Source organism: Talpa occidentalis, unplaced genomic scaffold (assembly GCF_014898055.3).
Source record: "Talpa occidentalis isolate TD23 unplaced genomic scaffold, MPIMG_talOcc4v2.1 talOcc4.8, whole genome shotgun sequence".
Lineage (NCBI taxonomy): Eukaryota > Metazoa > Chordata > Mammalia > Eulipotyphla > Talpidae > Talpa > Talpa occidentalis.
This window is the reverse complement of record NW_023605194.1, coordinates 65,520,383-65,547,206: the sequence shown is the minus strand read 5'-3', so window position 1 is coordinate 65,547,206 and position 26,824 is coordinate 65,520,383. Positions and strand designations below refer to the sequence as shown.

General features: G+C 46.9%; 1 protein-coding gene and 1 pseudogene across 1 annotated transcript; one reads left to right on the top strand and one right to left on the bottom strand.

The window, feature by feature from the left end:
• Positions 1 to 14,899: 14,899 nt before the first annotated feature.
• Positions 14,900 to 19,275, top strand: LOC119234861 (tubulin alpha-3 chain-like; annotated as a pseudogene).
• A 768-nt stretch (positions 19,276 to 20,043) lies between these two features.
• LOC119234860 (mitotic-spindle organizing protein 2B-like) lies at positions 20,044 to 26,697 on the bottom strand. The gene is made up of 3 exons (XM_037497909.2): positions 26,516 to 26,697; positions 26,167 to 26,315; positions 20,044 to 20,305 (listed from the first exon to the last, which is right to left on the bottom strand). The coding sequence occupies exons 1-3, from the start codon at positions 26,695 to 26,697 to the stop codon at positions 20,148 to 20,150; spliced, it is 489 nt and encodes a 162-aa protein (XP_037353806.1). The 3' UTR covers positions 20,044 to 20,147.
• Between the last annotated feature and the right edge of the window lie 127 nt (positions 26,698 to 26,824).

Here is a 26,824-nt window from a genome sequence, read left to right as displayed (position 1 = left end):
GACCCTCTGTCCCTCCCCTGAGTGCCAAGTCACCAATATCTCTGATGTGGGCATGGATCCTGAAGTTGACAACAGCAGAGGAACTCAGTACAGCAGCTACTGCTCTATCTCATAGGTTGTAGTTCCCTGGTATTGCTACAAACATGTTCATTACATATCCCTTTCCACTACAGTGTTGCTCCCGATGTATGTAGTAGTCATCTACTTATCTTTCTGGGGTTGTTGACAATGTTCTGTTGTAATTTAGTTGTGAATATATGCCAGGAGGCAAGTCCAGCATCTTTACTCTGCCACCATCTTGTTGGATGTTCTTCATTGTTGTTTTTGTTTGCAATTTCCTCATGGCATATGATGTAGTGTATCTTTTGATATATTCATTTGCCCTCTGTTGATCCTCTGTTAATGAAGTGTATGTTCATATCTTTTCTCAATCTTTGAGTTGTTGATTTTTTTCACTGTTGAGTTTTAAGAGTTCATTGAATATTTTGAGTGATGTCCTTTATCACATATATCTCTTGCACGTATTTTCTCCTAGTCTCTGGCTTGTCTTCTCATTCTCTTGTAAGTCAACTGACTTTTGGTAAAGCTTCAAAGCAATTAAATGGAATAAAGAATAGTATTTTCAACAAAATGTGCTGGGATAACTCGACATCAACAAAGAAATAAAGGAAGTTGACCTGTATCTCACTCCACATAAAAAATTAACTCAAAATGGATCATGTTTGAGCTTTATATGTTTGAGCTCAAACTATGTTGTGTTTTGTTAAATTAACATTTGTCAAGTAGAGCTATGAGGGTATCATATGGTTTGCCTCTGTTTAATAAAAAAACATTAACAAGTTAGAGAAATTTATTATTCACGGGTCCTTGTGAAGGTACACAGCACATCATAAGATGTCACACCAAGATATTGAGGCAGGATACAGGCAGAGAGTGCAGCAGGACCTGGAGTGCATGCCTAAATTAGGGTTCCCACCCTAAGGCTAGATTGGTCAATTCAAAGCAAAAAGATCACACTCTTGATAAGTTTCTCAGGGATCTTATCTAAGAGGCACACGAGAAAACCCTGATAGGCAAGTGGGAAAGGGGAAGAATGCTTATCATAAGGGCCATTGGGGGATACATATCAGGACCTTAAGTTTACTTGTGACTCTACTGGCTATTATCTAGAGCATGCACCTTTGGAAGGGCTAGTATCATTTCAAGTCCCTTGCAGAACACTTGACCCCACAAAACGCATGCCAAAGCAGCCTATTATGGTATAGTTTAGTTAAACCCTTTACAGACTCTTAAAAAAAGACATAGTAGAGGGGGCGGAGCAACATGGCGGCGAGGAGACGCTGCGAGTAAGATCTCCCATTAAAAAAAGTTAATAGGGAGGAAAAGCGGCAGGTCCCAGTGAGAACTGGGACACGGAAGATAAACGGGTGACGCCAGCGAACTGCCCGAAGAAGAAAGTGGCCATAAAAGAGGACTAGAAGGGAGGGAAGCGCAGAACCCTGCTCCCCTCCCCCGCCCACAGAGGCGGCACTCTCCGACCGGCAGAGAGGAGGAAACAACAAACCAAAACGGCCCACAAGAACAAACGACGCAGCAAGCGGGACTGTGCGTGGAAAGGAACTATTGCAGCCACCACACCCCGTGAACGGGAGCTGAGGCGAACCCTGCAGGATCCGCCGCGGCGGTGAGCGAACGGCTCCTGGCGCCATTAGAGAAGAACAAAGACTCCGGGAGACGCGCACACAGCCCGGGCTGCCGGTAAGCTGGCGCGGAAACGCGGCACGCTCGGGGAGCTTGAAAAGCAAGTGCAGACCTGGATCGCGGCTGCCCAGGTCCCCGCGCCTGCGACCTAGGCTTGCGGGGAGACGCACGGAGGTCCTCACTGAGGTGAAGGTCCCTCCCTGAGTGAGCAGGAACCAGGCGCCCAGGCACGGGAGCTGTGCAAAAGGCGCCATTCCCGCGCCACTGAACTGGGCTACAGCCCGCGTCCTGGAACTGAGGGCTTTGAACTGAGACCCGGGGCACGAAAATTCGGGGCGTGGTTTCTCCACGACGGTGGGGCACAAGGCAGACACAGCACCCCAAAGCTGTTGAGGTGTACCCTACCATTCCCGCTCTGTTCTCTGTCCCACGGGGTGGGGGGAGGCGAAAAACAGCCCCCCAAGGCCAATAGGAGAGATCTCTGGCGCCACCTAGCGACCAGGAAAAAAAAAAGTCACTAACACCCTATAAAACAGGACATTTCTTAAGACTGCTTGAAAAGGGCAGAAGGTTTCTGGAGGACCCAGTGGCCAGCCGGGAAGTTATTCCACGCCAGGCCCCTTCCGACCAGCAGTCTGAGCCCACAGAGGGAGCAGGCACCCACGTCCGGGGCAGACCGGGGGCGCAGAAGAGTGTGCCTGAAACCAGAGGCGCAGGGACTGCATCCCGCTCCGCCATTTGAGAACAGGGACATTTCTTCAGTAAAAACTGCCTAAAACCAGCAGAAAGCTCCCCCAGAAGACAGAGATGGCTCCTGGAAGAGCCAGAGGGGAGCGGAGAAGTTCACCCAAGATGTCAGTCAGTCCGAGCAACACAGTGTCCCAATGCATACGACAAATTAGAAAACAGACAGTAGGGAGTAGAAGAACCACACGCAACCTAACAACTCCTCAGGAAAGAAGCACACCACAAAAAGAAAACCACTCCCCAGATTGCAACGACAGCAACTTGGAAGAACTTCTGAGCCTTCCAGAAAGAGAATTTAAAATTGCCATGATTAAAAAAGTGATAGATCAGAAGAAGGAAATTGAGTCCCTAAAGAGGGAAGTAAGAGAAATGCAGGAGATCAAAGAATTAATGGAGGAACTAAAGAACTCTGGGAAAAGCAATGAAAGCAGAATAGATGAAATGGAAGAACGAATAAGTAATCTTGAAGACACAGAAATAAAAAGAACCAAAACAGAAAAGGAAAGAGAAGTACGAAGGAAAAAGAATGAAGAAAGACTTCGGGAACTATCTGACTCCATGAGGAAAGGAAATATAAGAGTTATAGGAATTCCAGAAGGAGAGGAGAGAGATGTAGGAACAGAGAAAATATTCATGGATATAATTGAAGAGAACTTCCCAAATGAGAAGAAGAAGCTGAAAATTGATATACAAGAAGCAAGAAGAACACCAAACTTCCACGACGAAAGGAAAAACACAGCAAGACACATAATAGTAAAGCTCCCAAGAATCCAGGACAAGGAAAAAATAATGAAGCTGACAAGAGGGAAGAAACAGATAACATTCAAAGGAAAACCAATCAGGCTGACATCAGACTTCTCTGAAGAAACACTACGGGCAAGGAGAGAGTGGAGGGACATAGTCAACAGACTCCAAGAAAACAGATGCCAACCAAGAATACTCTATCCCGCAAAGCTCTCTTTCCTCCATGAAGAAAGAATATGGACCTTCCCAGACAAAGAGAAACTCCGGAATTTCATTGCGACTAAACCCCCACTCCAAAAAATACTACAAGGAATCCTAAAGCCAGAACCTCAGAGGGACGAATAACAACGAAAGAAGACCAAAAAAAAAAAAAAAGTTATTAAAAGAATAAATAAATAAAATCAAAGGAAAGACAAACATAATGGCAAATACAGATGCTAACATAACAATATTAACTCTAAATGTAAATGGACTAAACTCTTCAATAAAAAGACACAGAGTTGCAGCCTGGATTAAGAAACAAAACCCAACCTTTTGCTGTCTCCAGGAAACACATTTAGCTACAAAAGATAAAAATAGGCTCAAAGTCAAAGGATGGAAAACAATCCTACAAGCAAATGGGTCAAAAAAGAAAGCAGGAACAGCTATACTTATATCAGATAAAACAGACTTCAAACTCAAAAAAATAAAAAGAGACCCCAATGGTCACTACATTATGATTAAGGGGACAATACTTCAAGAAGAAATAACACTCATTAACATATACTCACCAAACGAAAGAGCACCAAAATATATCAGACAACTGTTGTCCTCTCTGAAAACAGACATCAGAGAAAACACATATGTAGTGGGAGACTTCAACACACCACTATCAACAATGGATAGATCAACAAGACAAAAAATAAGTAAAGAAACTAAAGCTCTAAATAAGGACCTAGAGCATTTGGGCTTAACAGACATCTATAGAACACTAAACCCAAAAAAAACGGAGTACACATTTTTCTCAAGCGCACACGGATCATTCTCCAGGATCGATCACATACTGGGGCACAAGACAAACATCAACAGATACACCAAGATTGAAATCATATCAACCATCTTTTCTGACCACGAAGGCATCAAACTAGAAATAAATCATAAAAAGAAGGCAAGGAACTATCCTACCTCATGGAGATTAAAAGCCACACTACTGGAAGACCACTGGACTAACGAGGAGATCAAAGAAGAAATTAAAAAATTCTTTGAATTGAATGACAAGGAGGACACCAATATCCTAAATATATGGGATGCAGCAAAAGCAGTAATAAGAGGAAAATATATAGCAATAGAAGCTCACATCAAAAAACAAGAAAGAACTCAAAGAAACAACCTAATCTCGAAGCTCAAAGATCTAGAAAAAGAACAACAAAAAAACCCCAGAACCAGTAGAAGAAAAGAAATAATAAAAACCAAAGCAGAAATAAATGAAATTGAAACTAAAAAAACAATCCAAAAGATCAATGAAACCAAGAGCTGGTTCTTTGAAAAAATAAATAAAATAGACAAACCCCTAGCCAGGCTCACAAAGGAAAAAAGGGAGAAAGCACAAATACACAGAATCATAAATGAAAGAGGAGAAATCACAACGGACACAGCAGAAATCAAAAGAATAATCAGTAACTACTATGAACAGTTATATGGAAACAAGTTCAACAATCTAGAGGAGATGGACAAATTCCTACAACTCTACAATCACCCAAAGCTAGATAAAGAAGAAATAGAACACCTAAACAGACCAATTACAAGCAGCGAAATTGAAATGGTAATTAAAAACCTCCCCAAAAACAAAAGCCCAGGACCTGATGGATTTACAAATGAATTCTACCAAACATTCAGAGACGAATTAGTGCCTATCCTTCACAAACTCTTCCAAAAAATTGAGAAGGAAGGGACAATACCAAACACGTTCTATGAAGCCAATATTACACTAATACCAAAACCGAATAAGGACAACACAAAAAAGGAAAACTATAGGCCAATCTCCCTAATGAACACTGATGCAAAAATCCTCAATAAAATTTTAGCTATCAGAATCCAACAATGTATCCATAAGATAATTCACCACGACCAAGTTGGATTCATTCCAGGGGCACAAGGATGGTTTAACATCCGAAAATCAATCAACGTTATCCAACACATCAACAAAAAGAAATATAAAAACCATATGATAATATCAATAGATGCTGAGAAAGCTTTCGACAAAGTGCAACACCCATTCATGATAAAAGCCCTTGAAATTCTTGGGATACAAGGAACATACCTCAACATCATAAAGGCCATCTATGAGAAGCCAACAGCCAGTATCATTCTCAATGGTGAAAAGCTGAAAGCAATTCCATTAAGATCTGGAACAAGACAAGGATGTCCACTCTCACCACTGCTTTTCAATATAATACTGGAAGTCCTAGCCAGAGCAATAAGACAAGAGAAAGACATCCAAGGAATCCAAATAGGAAAAGAAGAAGTCAAACTATCACTATTTGCAGATGATATGATAATATACATAGAGAACCCCAAAATCTCCACAGAAAAACTAATTCAACTCATCAATCAATTCAGTAAAGTGGCAGGATACAAAATCAACACGCAAAAGTCAGTAGCCTTCCTATACACAAACAATAAATCTGAAGAAGAAGAAATCAAAAAAACCACCCCTTTTATTATCGAAACAAAAAAAATCAAATATTTGGGAATAAATCTAACAAAAGAGGTAAAGGACCTATACAAAGAAAACTATAAAACACTGTTAAAAGAAATAGAAGAAGACACAAAGAAATGGAAAGACATCCCCTGCTCATGGATTGGAAGAATAAACATTATTAAAATGGCCATCCTACCAAAAGCAATATACAGATTCAATGCTATTCCAATCAAAATCTCAATGGCATTCTTCAAAGAAATAGAGCAATTATTGATGAAATTCATATGGAATCACCAAAAACCCCGAATAGCCAAAGCTCTACTGAAAAAAAAAGAAGGAAATGGAGGCATCACACTCCCAGACTTCAAACTATACTACAAAGCCATAATCATCAAAACTGCATGGTATTGGAACAAGAACAGACATACAGACCAATGGAATCGAATAGAAAATCCAGAAATAAACCCACAGATTTATGGTCAACTAATCTTTGACAAAGGAGCGAAGACTATGCATTGGAGCAAAGAAAGTTTGTTCAATAAATGGTGCTGGGAAAACTGGGTCGCTACATGCAAAAGAATGAAGCTTGACCACTACCTCACACCATACACAAAAATCAACTCAAAATGGATTAAAGAACTAGACATAAGACCTGAAACCATAAAATACATAGAAGGAAATATAGGCGAAACACTACGGGATTTGCACATCAAAGACATCTTTACAGACACATCACCCAAAGCAGTGATAGTGAAGAGAAAGATAAACAGCTGGGACTACATCAAATTAAAGAGCTTCTGCACAGCAAAAGAGACAATAACAAAAACAAAGAGAAACCCCACCAACTGGGAGAACATTTTTGCACCCAACACTAATGATAAAGGACTGATCACAAAAATCTGCAAAGAGCTGATGAGACTCAGCAACAACAAAGAAAATAATCCAGTCAAAAAATGGGCAGAAGAGCTAAAAAGAAACTTCTCTGAAGAGGAAATGCAAATGGCCAACAGACATATGAAAAAATGTTCAACATCACTTGTAATCAGGGAAATGCAAATCAAAACTACCATGAGATACCATCTCACACCAGTGAGAATGGCACATATTAAAAAAACTAGCAACAACAAATGTTGGCGAGGATGTGGAGAAAAAGGAACTCTTCTGCACTGCTGGTGGGAGTGCAAACTGGTCCAACCACTATGGAGAGCTGTGTGGAGATTTCTGGACCTACTAAACATAGAGCTTCCATATGATCCAGCAATTCCACTCCTAGGTATTTACCCAAAGGACACAGAAACATCAATTCCAAAGAACACCTGCACCCCTATGTTTATAGCAGCACTGTTTACAATAGCTAAGCTTTGGAAACAACCCAAATGCCCAAAAATAGATGACTGGATCAAGAAGATGTGGTACATATATACCATGGAATATTACTCAGCATTCAAAAAAGATAAACACATGCAATTTGCAGCAACATGGATGGCACTGGAAGGGATCATGCTCAGCGAAATAAGCCAAAAAGAAAAAGAAAAATACCGGATGGTCTCACTCATAGCAGGAATCTAGAAAACTTAAATAAGGGACCAGGAAAATGAATATAAGAAAGTGAAAATCAAAATCAACAAAAAACTATGAACCAGAGACACTTTTTGGGGGGTGGGGGGCGGGAGGGGAAGGATTGGGGTCAGAATGGGGCGTTTGCAATTGTATGGGGGAATATAAAAATAAAATTTAATATTTAAAAAAATAAATAAATAAATAAATAAATATCCTGAAAAAAAAAAAAAAAAAAACTAGCAACAACAAATGTTGGCGAGGATGTGGAGAAAAAGGAACTCTTGTGCACTGTTGGTGGGAGTGCAAACTGGTCCAACCACTATGGAGAGCTGTGTGGAGATTTCTGGACCTACTAAACATAGAGCTTCCATATGATCCAGCAATTCCACTCCTAGGTATTTACCCAAAGGACACAGAAACATCAATTCCAAAGAGCACCTGCACTCCTATGTTTATAGCAGCACTGTTTACAATAGCTAAGCTTTGGAAACAACCCAAATGCCCAAAAATAGATGACTGGATCAAGAAGATGTGGTACATATATACCATGGAATATTACTCAGCATTCAAAAAAGATAAACACATGCAATTTGCAGCAACATGGATGGCACTGGAAGGGATCATGCTCAGCGAAATAAGCCAAAAAGAAAAAGAAAAATACCGGATGGTCTCACTCATAGCAGGAATCTAGAAAACTTAAATAAGGGACCAGGAAAATGAATATAAGAAAGTGAAAATCAAAATCAACAAAAAACTATGAACCAGAGACACTTTTTGGGGGGTGGGGGGCGGGAGGGGAAGGATTGGGGTCAGAATGGGGCGTTTGCAATTGTATGGGGGAATATAAAAATAAAATTTAATATTTAAAAAAAAAAAATAAATAAATAAAATTTAAAAAAAAAAAAAAAAAAAAGACATAGTAAATCTTCATGATCTTGGCTTAGGCAATGGCTTCTTAAATATGACTCCAAGTCTGAGAAACCTAAGAAAAATATAGATAAATTGAAATTCATCAAAATTACAGGCTTTTGTGCTTTAAAAGATACCGTAAGTAAGTAAAAAGCTAATCAACAGAATGGGAGAAAAATATTTGTCAATCATATATCTGATAAGGCGAACTTAAAATGCAAAACCTGAAATTACCGCATGATTCAGTCAATTTACTCCTGGATATACACCCAAGAAATGAAAACATGTCCACACAAAAATTTGTATGTGAATTTTCCTAGAAGCATTATTCATAAAATTAAAAGCAATGCAAATGTTTATTAACTGATGATGAACAAATAAAGTGTGAATTTTCAATCCAATGGAATATTTGTCCACAAGAACCACCACTAGTGGTGATACAACATAGATGAATCTTGAAAACATTATGCTAAATGAAAGAAGCCAATCACAAAAGACTACATACTGTATGATTTCCTTTGTATAAAATGTCCATAATAGTCAAATCCACAGAGACAGAGTAGATCAGGGGATGGGGGATATGAAGGAGTGCCCACTAATGGTTACTTTGTGGAATGATGACGTTTGAATTTATTAGTGGTGGTTGTACAATTCTACAAATGAACTCACAACCACTGAATTGTGCATTTTTAAATTAATGAGTATTATTGCTATAGGGCCTTGACCCAAAAGAGTGGGTCCTTTGCTCTCTAGGGAAAGAACTTAGCAGAGAGTGCTGGTATAGTTGAAACAGGCAAGGCTTTATTAGAGAAACTGATGCCCGTGGGAGCCATTTTGAGGAAGGAGAATATAACCTGGCCCCCTGAAACAAATTAGAGGAGATAGTTAAAGGATAAGTCCATGGCACGGCAGGGGGCGGGGTGGGAAGGGAAGAGCAGCCCCAGCTTATACTGGGTGGGCTTCGCCCGACCACGTGCAAATGGGTTATATTCCAACTGCTCATGAGGCTCTCTGTGAGATACATTCATCAGCATCGAATGCTTTTTATCTATCATGGCACTACTCATGGTCAGTGCAGTGGGCTGAATTGTTTGAACAGGACTTACAAAAGGACTGGATAAAATCATTCGACTGGCCCACAGTTTCTTTAAACTTGGTTATCTCATTATGGTGTGAATAAAGCTGTTACAAAAATAAGAAGATAAAGCACCATGGGGGCCTTCCTCGGGGTGAAGGGGTTAAGCATCAGCACTATAAAGCTAGCTGCGGCCACTACGGCACAAGTTCGATCCCCGGCCAGGGAGCTAACCCACATGGCGAAGCAGACCTCTCCTGTCTCACCCACTGCTCCCCTCAGCAGTGTATTTTCAGTCAGTCAGCCTGTCCTGCTCCCCACTCTATCTCTCCCCACTCTATGCTGTCACCATCACTCCCGCACCTCTGGCCTGCACCCCAGCTCTTGTATGCATAAATAAATAAATCTTAAAAAAAAAAAAAAAGGAAGATAAAGCACCAGAGTGTTTCCAAGAAAAAACTGCAGGGGCAGGAATAGCTGAGTACCCAAAAGAGAGGAAGCCTAGTAAACAGAGGGACAAAGTAAGAGTTTAGGGGAGACTCAGAAAATATAAGGGGCAGCCCCCAGGATTTAGCATCTCTGGGGATGTTTTAGCATTTGGGATTTCAGCAGTTTTGGATTTTCATCAATTCTGGGATCAGCCATTTCTGTCCCCACCACGCCGGCCTTCCAGAAGGCTGTGGTAGGCCTCAGAAGGACATGGTGAGGTTTCCAGCAGCCAACCTCAGAGAAGAAATGTTCAGAGACTTTGCAAGTAGTCGAGCAACTGAAACTATTCCCAGCTTTGCTGTTGTTACAGCCTGGGGGGGGAAGGCGAAGACCTGGAGCTGGGCGCCTGGCTGTGCTGCATGCGTGTGGCCATTTGTTGGGTTGTTCAGCTGCTGCAACTGCTGTTTTGAGTGTTGCTTGTCTGGTGCTGCGCTGGGACATCTTCGAAGCTCAGGAATGTCTCCTGTTGTGTCTTCTGTTGTCTTCATGAGTTGGATCACAGCCTATGGTCTGGCTGCCATGTGCTCCGAGCCCTCAGTGGCGGGAAGATGCCACCATGGGAGCATTTGTGTTTGGGACTTTAAAGCACTGGACACAGTTTTGGGTGAGGTAAATGGCCATTTGTGGCCTCAGGAACTCTTTGTTTTTCCTGGTTTGTTATATAAATCCCATTATTGTTGTTTCCTGAGCCTGCATAGTCTTGCAATTGTACATATGGGTGAAGAACTCAGACCATGACCAGTAAACTATTGGGGCAGTGTCCTTGGCCAGTTTTTGTGCCCCTTGCAGCCTGGTATCAATCTCAGTACCTCAGCTATTTCTTATACTCTCTATAATTCACTATTTTCTGGTTCTACCTGCAATTCACTCAGGGTGTGCTTTAGAAGAGCCAAAAGAAGAGATTCGTTTCCTTTATCACTAAACAGCCTCTCCCACTGACCTTGCAGCAGGTGTCGGAAGGGTCTTGGTGGGGAAGGGGAAACGGAGGCCCTCAGTCACCCTCCCAGGGACCTGGAACTCTGTGTCTTGTCACCAAGGAGTGTGGGTGGGTGATCCTCTGGCCTCCCCACTCTGCCTCTGCTGCCATGTGCTTCTTCTCAGCTACAGTCCAAACTGCTTGTGTTGCAGGCCTGCTTCTTGCCACCGCAGAGCCAAGCCCCTCAGTTTGGCTGAGGTCACAGCAGCCTCGCAGGAGCTGTACTGTTACCTTCCACACCAATTCCATTAATAGCTGCTGCACTGACCCTTCCAGCTCTCAGAGGCCCCTCTTCCTCTAGCTGCCCCACCCACGCACCCATCTTCGCAGCTTGAAAACCAGGTACTTTTTCTAAGACGTAGCTGATAATTCCTAAGTCTCCTGGAAGGAGGAGTTAACTCTTCTTTCCCTCCTAGAGCTTCCCAGTCCCTGCTTCCGGGAATTTATTCTTGCAACAGGTGGGGTACACTCTGCCCCTGGCCGACTCGGTACTTCAACATTCTTCCCAGGCCAGGACTAACATCAGGCAGGAAAAGGTAATTACTGAAAAGCCCTCACAGGTATCTGCTCCGCCTTAAGCCTGCAAAACCCTGTCAAGCTATCCGGATGGCTGCGGACAGGTTCGCCAGAGCCCAGGACAGACATGTCTGTAGTAAGACGGCTTTTTGTGGGTGAAATGGGGCTCAGCGATGTAAACTGTGGTGATGTGGCCTGTGCCGCCAGGAACGGGCTTCCCCTACGCCCCGCAGCGGCCCCTCCACAGTAGCTCCACAGGTCTCAGCGCTGCAGCTTGGGCGTCAGAGCCTCACAAGAAGTTGCTGCGGGGGCTCCTTCCCGCCCCAAATGAGAACCAATCGAAGGGGTCATCTGGCCAGTCTGCAAAATGGGCAATCGCGACTGGGCTCCCGGCCTGGGTCCAGCCCCGAAGCGGTGGGAGCCAATGGCCGCGGCCAGGCCTCTAGCCAATAAGGAGGCGGGGTGGCGGGGCTGGCCGGCTTCTGGGCTCCTGTTCAGGCCCGGAGGTGGCAGCGGAGCAGGAGCTGGCGGCCGGCACCATGGTGAGGCTGGCGGCGGGGTGGGGACGCGGGGCGGGCCTGGGGTGGCCGCGGGCACAGGGCGCTGCCGGGGCCGTGGCCGGAGCGCTGGTGCGGGCTGGGCGGGGCACACGCTCCGCTGGCACGGCCGCCGCCGCCCTTCCCCGTCCGCGTTACTCCCGAAACAACACTACGTGCTGAGCGCGAGCCCGCTGCCGTCGTGCTGAGAGCTCCTCGGAGGGGGTACTTAGGTATTTACAGGGTCTTGAAACAGGAATGCTAGAAAACGGTATGTGCAGAGACTGTTGCCTCCACCATTCCGTAGGATTTGATGGGTTGTTATGTTTTTGGTCGTTTATTTTTAAATCTCTTGAAGGCGAAACCAAGCAAAGGGATGAATCGATAGGCTGCTATTTATTACCCCCTGTGCACCAAAGGTGGCACACAGGGTCCATGCTTGTACCTTGTTCATCTATTGTACCAAAAACGCTGCCGTTTCCTACATATCCGCATACAGTATTTGCCCCTGCGAAGTATTCTAGAGTGTCCGACTAAGTAGAGCTGCATTGAGTAAAACTTGTGCACCCGCAGCTGCTTACCCGAGATCGAGGCTTGGGTTTTATTGATTTTCCTCCTGCTGTTTCTGTTAGTTTATATCTGCTCTTTTTTATTTTTTTCCAGCGTAATATCGATATTTGGTCTTTTTCTGCTTTCTAAGGTGGAAGCTTATGACATGGATTTTGTAAAATTTGAATTTTTGTGTCTATGTTGACTTGGTCTGTAGTTTTGGTCTGTATTGTCTGCGGATTGTATTGGCCCCTAGTTTTCTTATAATGTCTTTTGTTTCAGCTGTAGGGTAATGCTAGCCCAAAGAATGAGTTGGGAAGATGCTTCTTCTGTTTTCTGAAGTTTGAAAAGGACTTTGTCTTTTTAAGCAGTTCTATTGAAGTATTATTAACATAAAATTAAAATGCTAATTTGGAATGTATAATTTGACATGGTTTAACATTTATTGATAACTCTTGGAACAATCACCTTGAGAAAATGAACATATCACCCCCAACTTTCCTTTTATTTCTTTGTAAATCCTTTCTGTTCACCCAAACTTCCCCTACCACTACTCTGCTTTTCTGTATTTTCTGGAGTTGTATAGAAACGTGATCGTTTGTTTGAATTCTCTGCTCAAAATTATTTTGAGATTCATTCATGTTGCACATGTATCAATATGGTACTTTTTATTGTTTTTCTTGGGATAAAATAGGGATGACACAAAATTTATCATTTTAAGTGTGTAATCCAGAACATCGCCTCTATTTCCAGAACTTTTCCATCATTAAGTCTTTCCTTCTGTAGTATATGTAATCTGTAGTTCATTCCATCCAGTGTATTTTTCATTAGACAGGGTTTCTTTTTCGTCATTAGCATTTTGATTTGAGCAATCATGTCTCCCCTTATATTCCTTTTTTTTTTCTACCAACTTGAGCATATAGATGTTTTGTTGTTATTTTAATGTTTGTGTCTACTAAATTCGATCATCTATGTCATTCTGGGTCTGTCTTTATTGGTTGCTTTTTTCTCTTAAAGGGTCATGTTTTCTGACTTTTTAAAAATACACTGACAAGTTTAAATTGGATATCAGACATTATGAATTAACAATATTATTGGGTGCTAGTTTCTTTGTTATCCCTTTAACAATTGTAGGGCTTTTTTCTGTGATGCAATTAACACACCTGGAAACTATCTCTTTGAGACTTGGTTTGATACTTTCTTAGGTGGATTCAGAACAGTCTTCAGGGTTGGCTCATTTAGCCACACAGCTGTGGCTAAATGTGGGTTAGCAGCTCTTTATGTGCTGTGCCTGAGACTGTGTCCTGAGAGTGCTCAGCTGTGGACTCAGAACGACCCTTTGATGACCAGCGGGGTGCATTTTTGTGTCACTCTTCTCCAGTATAGTTGTCATTCCTGGCAGAGAAAACCTTACATAAATGACAGTAACATCAGTGAGGCGCTACAGGTTATTGAGAGGAATGCTGGGTATTTAGGACAAAGGGAAAAAAGTGGCAAAAGAAGAAAAAAGGGCAAGTGTACTCTTGCTAAGGAGACTAACAATTGTCTTGTGTTGCCTTTGTTAAAGTATGAAATACAAATTTCTCACAACTAATGAAGATTCTGAAGTTTGTGGGCAATTTACCTTTCAATTTACTTTTAAATAATAGCAAGTCTTGCTGCCTCAGTCTCTCTGACATGGACTTTTCTCTTCTTAACTCATAGATTCCTGGACTTTGGGTTTCTCTTCCCTGTGCTGCAGCCTGAAACTAAATTCCCCATCAGTCTTCTGGGGCAGTGTAGAATTTATTGTTTTTCTGGTTTGAGAAATCACATATATTGTGTTTGCTTTTGTAGACCATTACTTCAAATGGGGTCAATAGATAAGTCTTTAGGTGGAAGCAAAATTACTTGACAGCTTGCTTTATACTAATTTTTAACATTTATAGATTGCTTAAAAGATGAGTTTTTATGACAATTTCTTTAAATAGTTCAGTGTGTCTGTGACCATGTTGGATGGCACATGTTCAGATATAAATGGTCTTTGGAAATTCCTGGGATGTACTGTTTAACAAGACCTTAATCTTTTACAAGTGGGGGCTTCCCTGGTGGCACAAGGGGTTAGGTCTCAGCATCATCAAGCTACCAGCCACTGCAACATGAGTTCTATCCCCAGTCAGGGAACTGACTCACATGGCACAGTAGACCTCTCCCACTGCTCACCTCAGCAGTGTATTTCAGTCAGTCCACTACTCTGCTCCCCACTCTGTCTCTGGTGAATCCTTTCATTCTCCGCGCTTCTGACCTACACCTCAGTTCTTGTGTGCATAAACAAATAAAATATTTTATAAAATAAAAAATATTTTACAAATGTTAATTATATCAGGTCTCAGTTGCATGCTATATAGTGTTAACAGCCCTGAAGACAAGTGGGTCTCACGTTTATGTTCTGGTTCCCAGCGCGAGTGTATCTCTATCCACGTGGGGCAGGCAGGTGTCCAGATCGGCAATGCCTGCTGGGAATTGTACTGCCTTGAACATGGGATTCAGCCCGACGGTCAGATGCCAAGTGACAAAACCATCGGTGGTGGGGATGACTCATTCAACACGTTCTTCAGCGAGACGGGAGCTGGCAAGCACGTGCCCAGAGCAGTGTTTGTGGACCTGGAGCCCACCGTGGTTGGTAGGTACTCAGACACTTAGACAGCTTTCTTGAGAAGGTGGGAGAACCCCACTAAAGCCCCTCCTCTGCTCCTTTCAATCCCTCTGCAGAAAGGCTAGGACATACAAGCGAACGCCCTCAGCCATGTTAGGTGAGAAATGGAAAAGTTTCCTTGAGTGAATGTGGGGCGCTGGCTCCTGATTTAGAAAATCCTCAAGTAGAGCAAAAGGCTGCTTTGTCAGCAGCAGGATGGCTGATGAGGGACCAATTGGTGGCTGCCTCAGCCCTGGTCAGGTGGGGATGTAGACTCTGCCTGCGGGGAACGTGGGCGCTCGCTGGTCCCTGCTTAATGCCGTGCTCTCTGTCCTGCTGGTGCACAAGAGTCTTGACCCGTGTATGAGACATAGAAAGTTACGTGGAGACCATTCATAGTGTTCTTCCAGGTTAGAAGGCCAGTAGTAGATTAGAAGGCCAAGGAGAGCTGCAGAGAGAGAGCGAGCAAGTCCTTTCAGTGGCCCCTTGGGAAGTGACAGAAAGGGCACCCTATGTGGCCTTTGTCTCCCAGGCTTTAGGGTGACAAATGGGACTGACTGGCAGAAGTCATGCTGCTGACCTGGTGGCTGTGTAGTATATAAGGGGTCTGGGGGTGTGAGAGCTGTTTCCCTTCTTGGGAACTGGTGGAGCTGGCATTTGTACCCTGAGCTGACAGAACAACACATGCCTAGTAGAAGAGACGTGCTTGCGAACCTCTGCCCTGATGGGCTCACCGTGGGCCTCAAAGATGGCAGCACATGTGTCCTCTCTGCAGATGAAGTGCGCACAGGGACCTACAGGCAGCTCTTCCACCCCGAGCAGCTGATCACCGGGAAGGAAGATGCAGCCAATAATTACGCCAGAGGCCATTACACCATCGGCAAGGAGATTGCCGACCTGGTCCTGGACCAGATCTTGGTGAGAACGTGGGGAAGGCTTCCCGGGGACGTTGTCCTGGACTGAAGAGCAGGACAGGTCATTCTGGATAAATTCAGGCTGGAATGGTGAGTCCACAGGCTGACGCTGTGGTGTGACCACAATGTGTGCACAGTTGTTTAGTGTCTGCTTAGTTTTGCCTCTGAGCATGATGCCCGTTCGCCGTGGATGATTTCAGTACATAGACACATGCCAAGGATTGTTGGGGGTGGTGGTGTGGCTGCTGCAGGCGTTGACCCTGGTCTCTTGTTTGCTCTCAGGTGGACCTGTGCACGGGGGTGCAGGGTTTTCTCATTGTCCACAACTTTGGTGGCGGCACCGGCTCCGGATTTGTGTCTCTGCTCATGGAGCGGCTGTCGGTGGACTATGGCAAGAAGTCCAAGCTGGAATTTGCCATTTACCCAGCCCCCCAGGTGTCCACGGCTGTGGTGGAGCCCTACAACTCCATCCTGACCACCCAGCGACCCTGGAACATTCCAACTGTGCCTTAATGGTGGACAATGAAGCCACCCATGACATATGTCGGCGCAACCTGGATATCGAACGGCCTGCCTTCACCAAGGTCAATCATCTGATCGGGTAGATGGTGTCCTCCATGACAGCTTCCCTGCACTTCGATGGGGCCTTGAACGTTGACTTGACGGAATTCCAGACCAACCTGGTCCTATACCCTCACATCCACTTTCACCTGGCCACCTATGCCCCAGTCATCTCTGCAGAGAGGGCCTATCATGAACAGCTGTCTGTGACTGAGATCACCAATGCCTGCTTTGAGCCGGCCAACCAGATGGTCAAATGTGACCCTCACCACAGCAAGTACATGGCCTGCTCCATGTTGTACAGGGGTGACGTGGTTCCCAAAGATGTCAATGCAGCCATCGCCACCATCAAGACCAAGTGTACCATCCAATTTGTGGATTGGTGCCTGACTGGGTTTAAGGTGGGACTGGGTGACATTGGGGGGTTTTCCCTGTTGGCAAGCAGCAGACCCTGCGAAGGCTTCCCCTTTGTGGAGAATACCTGTTTTTCCATGTCAGCTCAGTACAGGGGGAATAACCTTACTAATTAATTTGCTAAGTGCCTTATTCTTCAAAATGCTGTATGTGTCCTGTTGCTTACAACCACTTTGTAATATCCATGGGACATACTGATATTTTATGACACCTTGATATATCAGATTGACAACTAAAGTGACTCAGAAAAGTCTAAATAACAGATTTCACCAGATTTGTGAACATTCATTAAATCTTATGTTATTGGTTGGAATTGAAACCTTCATTCCATATGTCTAGTTATCATGCTCTTGATTTGAGCAGAGGAAATTTTCTTCCATTCACTCAGTCACAGTGACCTCTGGAAAGTTAAGACATCCAAGCAGCCTCTGGGAGGTACTGTGAGAGGTGCTGTGCCTTGTGTCCAGGTCTCCTCTCCTGAGTCTCTTGTGCTTCTGAGCCAGCAGGGAGGCCGCTCTGTTGGAGACAGTGAAATTGCCGTTTCTACTGTCCCCACAGCAGACAGTCCAGCCTGGAGGACCATGTTGAATTTTCACTTCTCCTAGTGTGACTATCCCCATCTCTTTGCTCGGGGATAGCATTGAAAGTAAAAGACTGGAAAACTAAAAGCCTCTTCCCCTTCCCCGGGGTGTTTGTGCTTAAAGAGATACTCTGTACATATTCATGGTATATTGTGCTGCTTGTTTTATGGATGATATTGACAGAAAGAGGCCAGCAAGATGAGCAAAGGATGCACACGCCTTTCATGAAGGTGACAGACTGCAATCAGTGTGCACAGGTGGCCAAAGAGAAGAGGGAGCTGGCAGCACTCCCAATGGGAGAAGCCAGCTGGCCTGGCTTTAGAGCTGTGGGAGGGCAGGGTGAGAAACCCCTCTCCTTCTTTCTGCCCCTCCCAACTCTTCTGGGGGCTGCCTCTGTGCCTGACTCTTGCTAATGGGTATCTACTCCAAAGGAAAGAGAGCAAGAGACTCAGTGCACTCTCAGGTGTGTGTTTGTCTCCCTAAGGCTCTCTCTGCTACTCTACAGATGTTTTTAAATATAAATCTTCACATATAATTCAGCTAGCTTTTCTTTTAAAGAATACAATATCCTTTGAACATAAACTAGAATAGATTTCCTGTTCTTTTGCATGATCACACAATGTAGTGTTTCATTGTGTGGGTGTCTAATTTAACTAGCTCCCAATGATGGATATTTGTTTCCAGTTTTGCCATTACAGTGTTTTAACCTAAATATATAAAAATCTTTGTGCTTTGTGCTCTTAATTGCATTAGTTCAAAAAGTGAAAACAGCTACTACCAAAAATTAATAGCTACTACCAAAAATAGCTACTACCAAAAATTAATACCAGTTTCTAAGGGCATCATTTAATCTTGGTCCACAGCTTGTTTTTAAAATAAGCCACCACTTCTGAGCCTACAGCATAAACTTCACTCTTATGTTCTTTTCTCTGGCAGGTGGGCATGAACTACCAGCACCCCACTGTCGTCCCTGGGGGAGACCTGGCCAAGGTGCCGTGGGCTGTGTGCATGCTGAACAACACCGCTTCCATTGCTGAGGCCTGGGCTGGTAGGGTAAATGGTTTTCAGGCTTTTCTGTCCTTTCACCATTAGGATTGCCCTGCCTGATGGGGCATCTGCATTTACATTGTTGCAAACTATCTTGTTTACTTTTGTGGGCCATGGTGGGAGTATTGAGATAGTCCCGAAGAGAAGTAGAGGCAAGAAAGAAGCAGGAAAGAGAAGGGGAGAAAGAAAGCTAGGAGAGAGAGAGAGAGAGTCCCAGAGTGAAGACTTGCCTGCTGGCCTTTTGGCCCCTTGGCCCCCCTGCCTGCCGTGTACCTGGTTGCTGCAATACATGTAAACATCAATAAAAGCTTGAGAAAACCAGAGGGCTCCAGGACTCCTCCTTTACCCAGTCTGCTTGAATTCTAGAAAACCTGCACTGTGGCCTTCGTGCCCCTACAGCTGGCCTGGACCACAAGTTTGATCTCATGTATGCCAAGCGAGCCTTTGTGCACTGGTTCATGGGAGAAGCCTTGGAGGAAGGGGAGTTTTCCGAGGCCCGGGAGGACCTGGCAGCTCTGGAGAAAGATTACAAAGAGGTGGGCGTGGATTCTATGGAAGCAGAGGCCCAAGAATGGGAAGAATACTGAATGGAAGAATGTGGCTGGCAGGTGTTCCTCTTCTTCCACTCTCTTCCCACCCCTTGGCATGGGTGCTTTCAAATTGTTCACCATTAACGTTTCCTCACCCTGTTGCTGTAATTGGCTAGGACAACTGTTCACAGGAGTAGACGTGACCCCATGCCAGTCCGGGGCGTGTGGAGGCCAGTTGGCTGCCGAGTGCTGTGCTGTGGGAGGGGGTGCACCTTTGTGTGTGTGAGGCGCCACTGTGCATCTCCGCTAATGTGCCCCAGGGGAGATCGAATTTTCAACTCAAGGTCTCCAAGTAGAAGGTCTACTCAAGTCTAGGAAAAGAAAGTTTTAAGTTGGCCATCTTTCAAGCCTGAGGTCCATGGGAGGGGGTTGTCACCAAAATGCCCAAAGCTGTAGGTCAAATGTATAAGGATATTTCTTTGAGAGAAGTGTTTATTTAGATTTCTGCATGACATTTATGACCTACAGAAGTTTGACACAACTCCTCTCTGAACTCACTGTCCATGTAAACTTGAAGGCATTCTCCTCTCTCTGCTAAAACCCCTGCCCCCATGGCACTGAGCACCGTGGGAATGGGCTCAGCAAGTGTTTAACCCTTTACTTTAGGTAAACTGTGTTAATTGTTTGTTTATAGAAGAGCTAGAAATACATATATTTTTTTCCGAAGTCCAGAAAATGAGGTCCAAAAAAGGAAGTCACTAGGTTAGTTCAACTGTAGCATAACAAGCACCAGCACACACAACAAATCCTCAATCTTTCTGCCTTCATATATTCAAAAGGTAAGAGAAACCATCTTCAACTGGACACTCAGTTTTTCACAAACGTTTATTACCAATCGAAGGAAACATGTAGCCTCCACTAGAAGGTGGCGTGAGGAGTCTGTCTCAGGTACTGCTCTGAGGTGGGCTCTTCCCTGGCCCACACCCCTTGGGCAGCCGAGTTGCACTGGGTTGTCGGGGCATCCTTTGGCTGGATCCTTCCCTGCTGCTGCGTTCTGCCAGTGCTGGGCCTCCACTAAGGGCAGTGCTGCCTTTGTTTCTCCCTGAGCAGACACAGAACACGATCATTAGGGACAAGGCAAAGGCCACGATCACAACAGCCCTACTCTATTTGTGTTCCTTAGCAATATCAACTTGTAGACCTCCCCGTCACAGTCCCTGTGGCCAGAGTTCCTTTAAGTGTCCTGCGGCCCAGGACTGCCTGCGGTAGCACATCCTAGAGAAGGCGATGGCAGAATGCAGGGCAGAGCAGGGCAAGGAAGAATGGGGAAGGAAGCTCAGCTTGGATGTGGTGGGTCCCTTGGCAGGCAGTGCCAGAGGGCTGCATTTCTCCCCTCTGCCCCCAGCTCTTCCCTCTGATTGCCAGCTGATGAGAAAATGATGCAGGAAGCATCAAGAGTGGAGTTGGGTTTGGGGATTTGGATCTTGGAAGATTTCACATGTTTCCCTGCCTTCTTCATAGTATCCTGTCAAGCCTCTGGTCTCAAGTATGTACCCAGATCCTGTAATGGGGTTCCTGCCAGGGCTGCTATGGCCTTGGCCTGACACAGTGGCTAATCACACTTAGATGGGGACCATTGGTTCAGCTATTCCTTCGTCATTTATTTTACTCTTTTTGTGAAGACCTGTAACCACACCTGGGCCAGAGCTCTATTTTAAAGGAGTGGCTCTTACTCCAGAGGCAGGACAGGATTTGGTTTCTTAAGTAGGCTGGTCCATAGAGCATGTCTGCTTAGGTATAGAGGGACCCATTCCAAGGGGCTGACAGAAATTACGGGATATTGCCCCCCCCCCACACACACACAAAACCAAACACAGAAGTGGTTCCTGAGTCTCCGGATGATGCTTCCCAGCATCAGTAAGACCGAGAGGACCTTACTGGGGACAGGCTGGCCCATTTGGTCACAGTCCCTTCCTATGGCATGCTCTGTGGGTATGCGTCCTCAGCATGAACCCCAGCTCCACAACAGTTAGGCAAATAGTTGGCAGTAGGAAATTGAGTTCTTGGAGATGAGGCAGTGAAGTTTCTGAGGGACTTAGAAGACATTTGTGTTTTCCCATCTGTATCTCAAACAATCGGAGGAACCTGTATGTGTGATGCTGTAGACCCTGGCTCCTTTAGGTCAGACTCATTTTCCATGTTCTTTAATACTGAAACTAAATTCCCCCCAGATTCCTGCAGGAATTGGCCCTTGAGAGAATTTCTAGGCAAGGGTCTTTGCTGCCTGTGGGTAGGAAGTGGTGATGTATCTACAGCTGACAGCTCAGATATGCCTGTGTCCCTGGGATTCACATTCGAGTGTTCATACACACTTGTTTCAACAAAAAGGGGGTTCCCCAGAGCTGAGGCTGGTGGGGTGGCCGGAAGAAGGTGGGCCAAGTGACCCATGGGAAAGAGAATTGGCACCAAACACGGCCGTTGGTAAAATGACAATATTCTGGTCCCCAGTGACTGGTCAGTGGGCACGGGTCATCTATGCATTCATCGCCCGTGCCACCCTGCAGGATCACCCACAAAATGCTAGTTTCCCCGGAAATCACAGCCTTCCCCAGGCTGCGACAGATTTAGCTCTTCGGTAGCAACTAGCCTGACCCCAGGTGCCTCAACAGCCCATAAACTTTTGGTGAGGCCAGAAACAGTTTTTGGACTCAGGAGTACAGCTCAGGTCCAGCTCAGCCTCAGCACATGGCAGGGTAGGTCTCTGATGAGGCCTATGTTTGAAGCCAGCTTTTCTTTGCCCTGCTACACACCTGAATTTCCTCTCTCCTTAGGATAATGACCGAGATTGTTCTGGGAACAAGGATGAGAGCAAAGTAGAAAAGAGCAAACTGTTCATTTTAAAATCTGATGAAGGTGATAAACCCTGGAAATAAACCCAAGTAACTTAGAGTCAAGGTGTTAAGTAAGCCATCTAACAATGAAAGCAGACCACTTCGCCAGCTCTGCAGTTCTTAGTCTTCAGGAATCACGTTTTCCATGTGGAGATCCCCGCTTTGTTTCCTGGCTCAGTCATGCCCTCCCTGGGGGGCCCCAGCCAGGGCTTTTTGGACTGGTCCCTGGGAGATGTTTGCTCAGCTCCCCTGCAGCTGGTTTCTTAGGGTCAGATGGAATGGAGGCTGGGGCTGAGCCATGGTGACTGTAAGCTGAAGTAGGGATGGGATGCGGGTAACGAACTAGATGCTCCTAGGCCTAGACAGACAGTAACTGAAGGTGAAAAACAGTCCTGCTGTTTTCACAAATTGGTGCTTATCCTTGTAACCACTCAGAAATTTGTGACCCTTACTTAATGACGCAAAACCCCAAAATGCACCCGCTTGTCAGTCACCAGTGACTTGGGGAGTCCTGAAGCTGGAGAGATCTCACAGCTGGTTGCCATTTACCGTTGCGGTGGCCCTCCTGATCCCAACTCGCCATCCCTGAAAGCTCTGTGGCAGAGTTCGTGGGGATGGAAGGTTTAAAAGGACAAGCTGAGGACAAGCTGCTTCCCCTCCCTTCCTGCCAGTCCCGAAAAGCTCCATGGTAGAGCACCCCCTCGTGGTAAGATGGTCTATGGGGTCATTGGCTGTGTGCACTGTGCACTGAATACACTGGGGCAGGGAGGACAGGCAAGAATTGCCTGTGAGAAAAAAACTACAGTCCTGCTCTGGAGCACACTGAAGCCAGGAGCTGCCAACACAGCAGGTCACCCCCAGTAGCTTGAAAACTGGCCGGCGGCCAGGGCAGTTCATGGCTGCTGCTGGTGAGATCACAGGAAAGTCTGCTCTCCAGTTATATGGGACTGATGCCTTCTCTGGCCAGGCACACGATAAGGAATTAATGGTCCCAGAACACAGACACGATGACAAAGACCCACAAACACACGGATGTGCTCTTTAAACCTTTAACTCAGCCTACTATTCTTGGGAAGGTGCTCTCCCAGGCATGCGCGCCCACAGCCATGCCTCGGTGTTTCAGGGAGTGTTAGTGTGAATGCCCTAGAACAGCACTGTCCAAGAGAAAAAGGATGCAAGTCACAGTATAATTTAAAATATTCTAGTTGCCACGTTAAAAAGAAAAAATCACAGGAAATTTAATATAGTTTAATCAACCCGAGATATCCAAAATATTATGTGGTCGATATAAAAATCACTGATGAGATGTTACATTCTCATTTGTGCCAGTTCTTCAGCATCTGGCGTGTACCTCTACCTACTGTGTGCCAACCACTGCGGCCAAGCAGGGGCTCCCACACTGGACAGCACAGCTTTGCAGACTTGTAGTTTCAAACAACTCCATCTTACACTTGCCGAAGGAACTCCTTTTTAAAACATAGTTGCCCTAAACTTAAACAAAAAACACTCAACTAAATTCTTCCTCAGTCACTCCCTTACCATGATAAACGTGACCCCTCTGTGCTTTGGGGATCTTCTGACCCCCGAGATCTGTAAGCTTGTTGGTGACATAGGCCCACTACGTGGTTGGGGAGCAGGAACCAGGATGACCTACTGTCCATGCTGCGGCCTCAGAGATCCTAGTCTTACCTGACGGCTTCTGCCTCTCAGCCACAGCGCATTCCTGGCACGACCCCTCATCTGCCCTACTCCCCCGACCCTTCCCATCGGCCACTCTCCCAGGCTGCCCTCTACTCTCACTGGCCACCTCCATGAGGCCTGTGTACCCTGGAACCCTGGCCACCGGCCACCTAGTCCAGCAGGACCAAGGCCTGAGCATTAAAGGAGAAAATGACCAGATGGAGCCCAGTGTTCCATGCCATGCCTGTACCTTCCCACCTCCTCTATCCTCCAGACCCCTCAATGCCAGTGTTTCTAGTGCCATAGCCATGACCTAGTCTCTTACCCTCCCAATAACCAACTCAGGTCCAGCTCCTGCCTTCCTCCTCAGCTGCCTCCCTGCCACTGCGCCCTGCCCTCCAGTCTGGTTAACCCCTGCTGCTTCAGCAAGCAGGGAGCACTCCTCCCATGACTGGATGGGGTTCCCTGTGGTGCCCGTCCATCTCTGCCACTGTTGGTTCATGTTTCTCCCTCATGGGTCCAAGACCACGTCCATCTCACCGTAGACCCACTGTGCCCTCAGCACCGAGCCTGTCCGTCACCCAGTGACTGGGTGAGCAGCTTCTGTGCCCAGCTTCTCTGAAACATGCCCATTGATTCCTCAGCTCAGTCTCAGAATCCACTCACTCCACCCCTGACCTGCCCTTATGCCTCCGCTCCCCTCCTGTGCTTGAGTTCCAGGTGCCACCTAGACCGGCAAGGTAGGAGTTTGGGGAGGGATGTAAAAGTCATGGCAAGAGCGCTGATGTGGGAACTCAGGCCCATACACACTCCAGGCCATGGGCCCCCACATTATCGCCTGGCAACACCTGGAAGGTTTCCCCAAACAGAGCCACCAGGCAAGAAAGGGGAATCTTGGTTTTATCCTCCAGGATGGCCACTGAGTGATGACAGCAACTAAGAGGCCAAGATGGTTCTCATATCTAAGGCTTGCTCCCCACTGCACACCATGCTACATTTCCCTGCCCCTCGACCTGTTGTCCTTCTCTGGGGTGGGGTGACTTCCACAGGAGTGCAAGTGTTACCCAGTAAAGTTAGCCTCTGGAGGGAAGGAGGTGGGCAGGTGAAGGAATTGGACCCACACCAGAAGTCTGCAAGTTGCCTCTGATAAATCAAGTTGTGAAGTCACGTTTTCAGTCTCTAAGCTACGTAGCAGGGATGACCCACGGTCCTACCTTGCAGCTCAAAACTGCTCTGGCTTTCTGGGGCCACAGTTTCCATGGAAACAAGAGAGTACACCACCCCCAGAGATTAACCAATAAACACGACCTGCAAAAGGAGAGAACAGGCAGCAAGAGAACCGGAGGGAACCGGGGGCCCTGGAGAAAGAGGCGAGTGCGTGGCAGCTGGGCTGTAGAGTAGAACCGGAGAGGCTGCAGGCCGTGGGGCCGAGGAAAAGGAAGGCCTTGCAGGGGGGCTACAGTTCTTGGCAGAGAGAAAGGAGGCCTCTGGAGGTCAGAGAGAGACACAAAGAGAGCAGACAAGAGTGTGGGTCAGTGAGGAGGCCTGAGTGCCAGTGCCCAGGGCCTCTCAGGACAGAAGCCACGTGTACCCAGGACCCTGGCACACGTACCCACAGGGGTTTGGCCTCCACCCAAAGGTAAGCTCCCTCTCAGGCTGTTTGGGAATCCTGGGTGTTTCTGGTCAGGGAGCCAGCCCAAGAGGTCCTGCTGCATTTTGGAGACTTTTTGGTAGCCAGTGGGGGCAGGGAGGTTGCAGGTGGAGTTCCACCATGACACCCCTATCATCGGCACCTGCCCATCCCTCAGTCATGACCAGAGAGAGTGAGGGGCACCATCACCTGAGCCCAGCTCTGGCCCTCAAGCATCTGAACCCTGTGTGTGGAGGGCAGCAAGGGGCTGCCACGCTGACTCCTGTCCCACAGGCCTCAGAGGGGGAGCCCAACCCGCCAGACTCCTGGGCAGGACTGGGGACACCCCACAAGGAGGCTGCTCCTGAGCACTTCCTAGAGACTACATACCCTCAGGACAAGAACCAAAGTTGCCTTCTTTCAGTGTTTGTGGAAAGAAAGCCTGAGTGAAGAGTTGGAATGAGGCTGGGGCAGCCAAAGTTCCAGATGAGACATGGCCAGCTTGCCACCCTGGGGCATCTGCTCTGAGTACTTCTGATCTAGCTCTGCCCTCTCCACCCTAGCAGCCCAGCCCAAGATGGGCACCGGCACCCAACTGGCCAGCCCTTCGATGGGCCAGCGATCCTGGGAAATGACCAACAGAAAGTTCCAGTCACTGAGGGCCAAGCCAGAGCTGTGCCAGGCACTGCCCACACCTCCCCAACCCTGCCACTCCCTGCTGCCTGGGCCACAGGAGCAGGGAGCACCAAGCCCAGCTCTGACCTCTGATCTCCGGCACACTGGATGTGGGCAGAGTCACGGCGGCAGGGTCCTGGGCTTCGCTTGCCAGTCTCTGGCTTGCACACATGGACTTGAGCATCTGAAAGACGGCAAGGGGCGCCACGTTCAGCTTCAGCAGGTCCACCAAGATCCTGGCGAAAACAGACGAGGGGAGCAGTGACCCCTTCTTGCCCGAGACCAGGCGTGGGTACAGGCTGGGGCTGGGCCCAGGAGCCCCACCTTCCTCCACCCTCCCCTGGGCTCCCAGGAAAGCTCAACAGGGGTGGGGGAGTGGGAAGGCGGTGGCGTCGGGGGTACGAGGAGCCAGTAGCCTCCACCCACGCCCACTCACTTGAACACGTCGGGGTCCATGGCGCCGCCCGCCGCCTGCGCCAGTTCGTACAGCTCCATCTCCTCGGCGCTCAGCACCTTCTTCCGCCGCAGCGCGAGCTTCTGCAAGGCCGCCTCCAGCCCCGGGGTCCCACCGGGCCCCAGCCCCGGCCCCGGCCCCGGCCCGGCGCCCACCGCCGCCATCTGCGCGGCCCGCGGGAGGTGCACACCCCGCTGGGCTCGCGCCCAGCCCCGCCCCCCGCAGCACCCTCTACTGGCCGGGACCGCCTTCCTCTCGCTGCAGCGCGCCGCCCGGCCCCCGGCGCAGCCC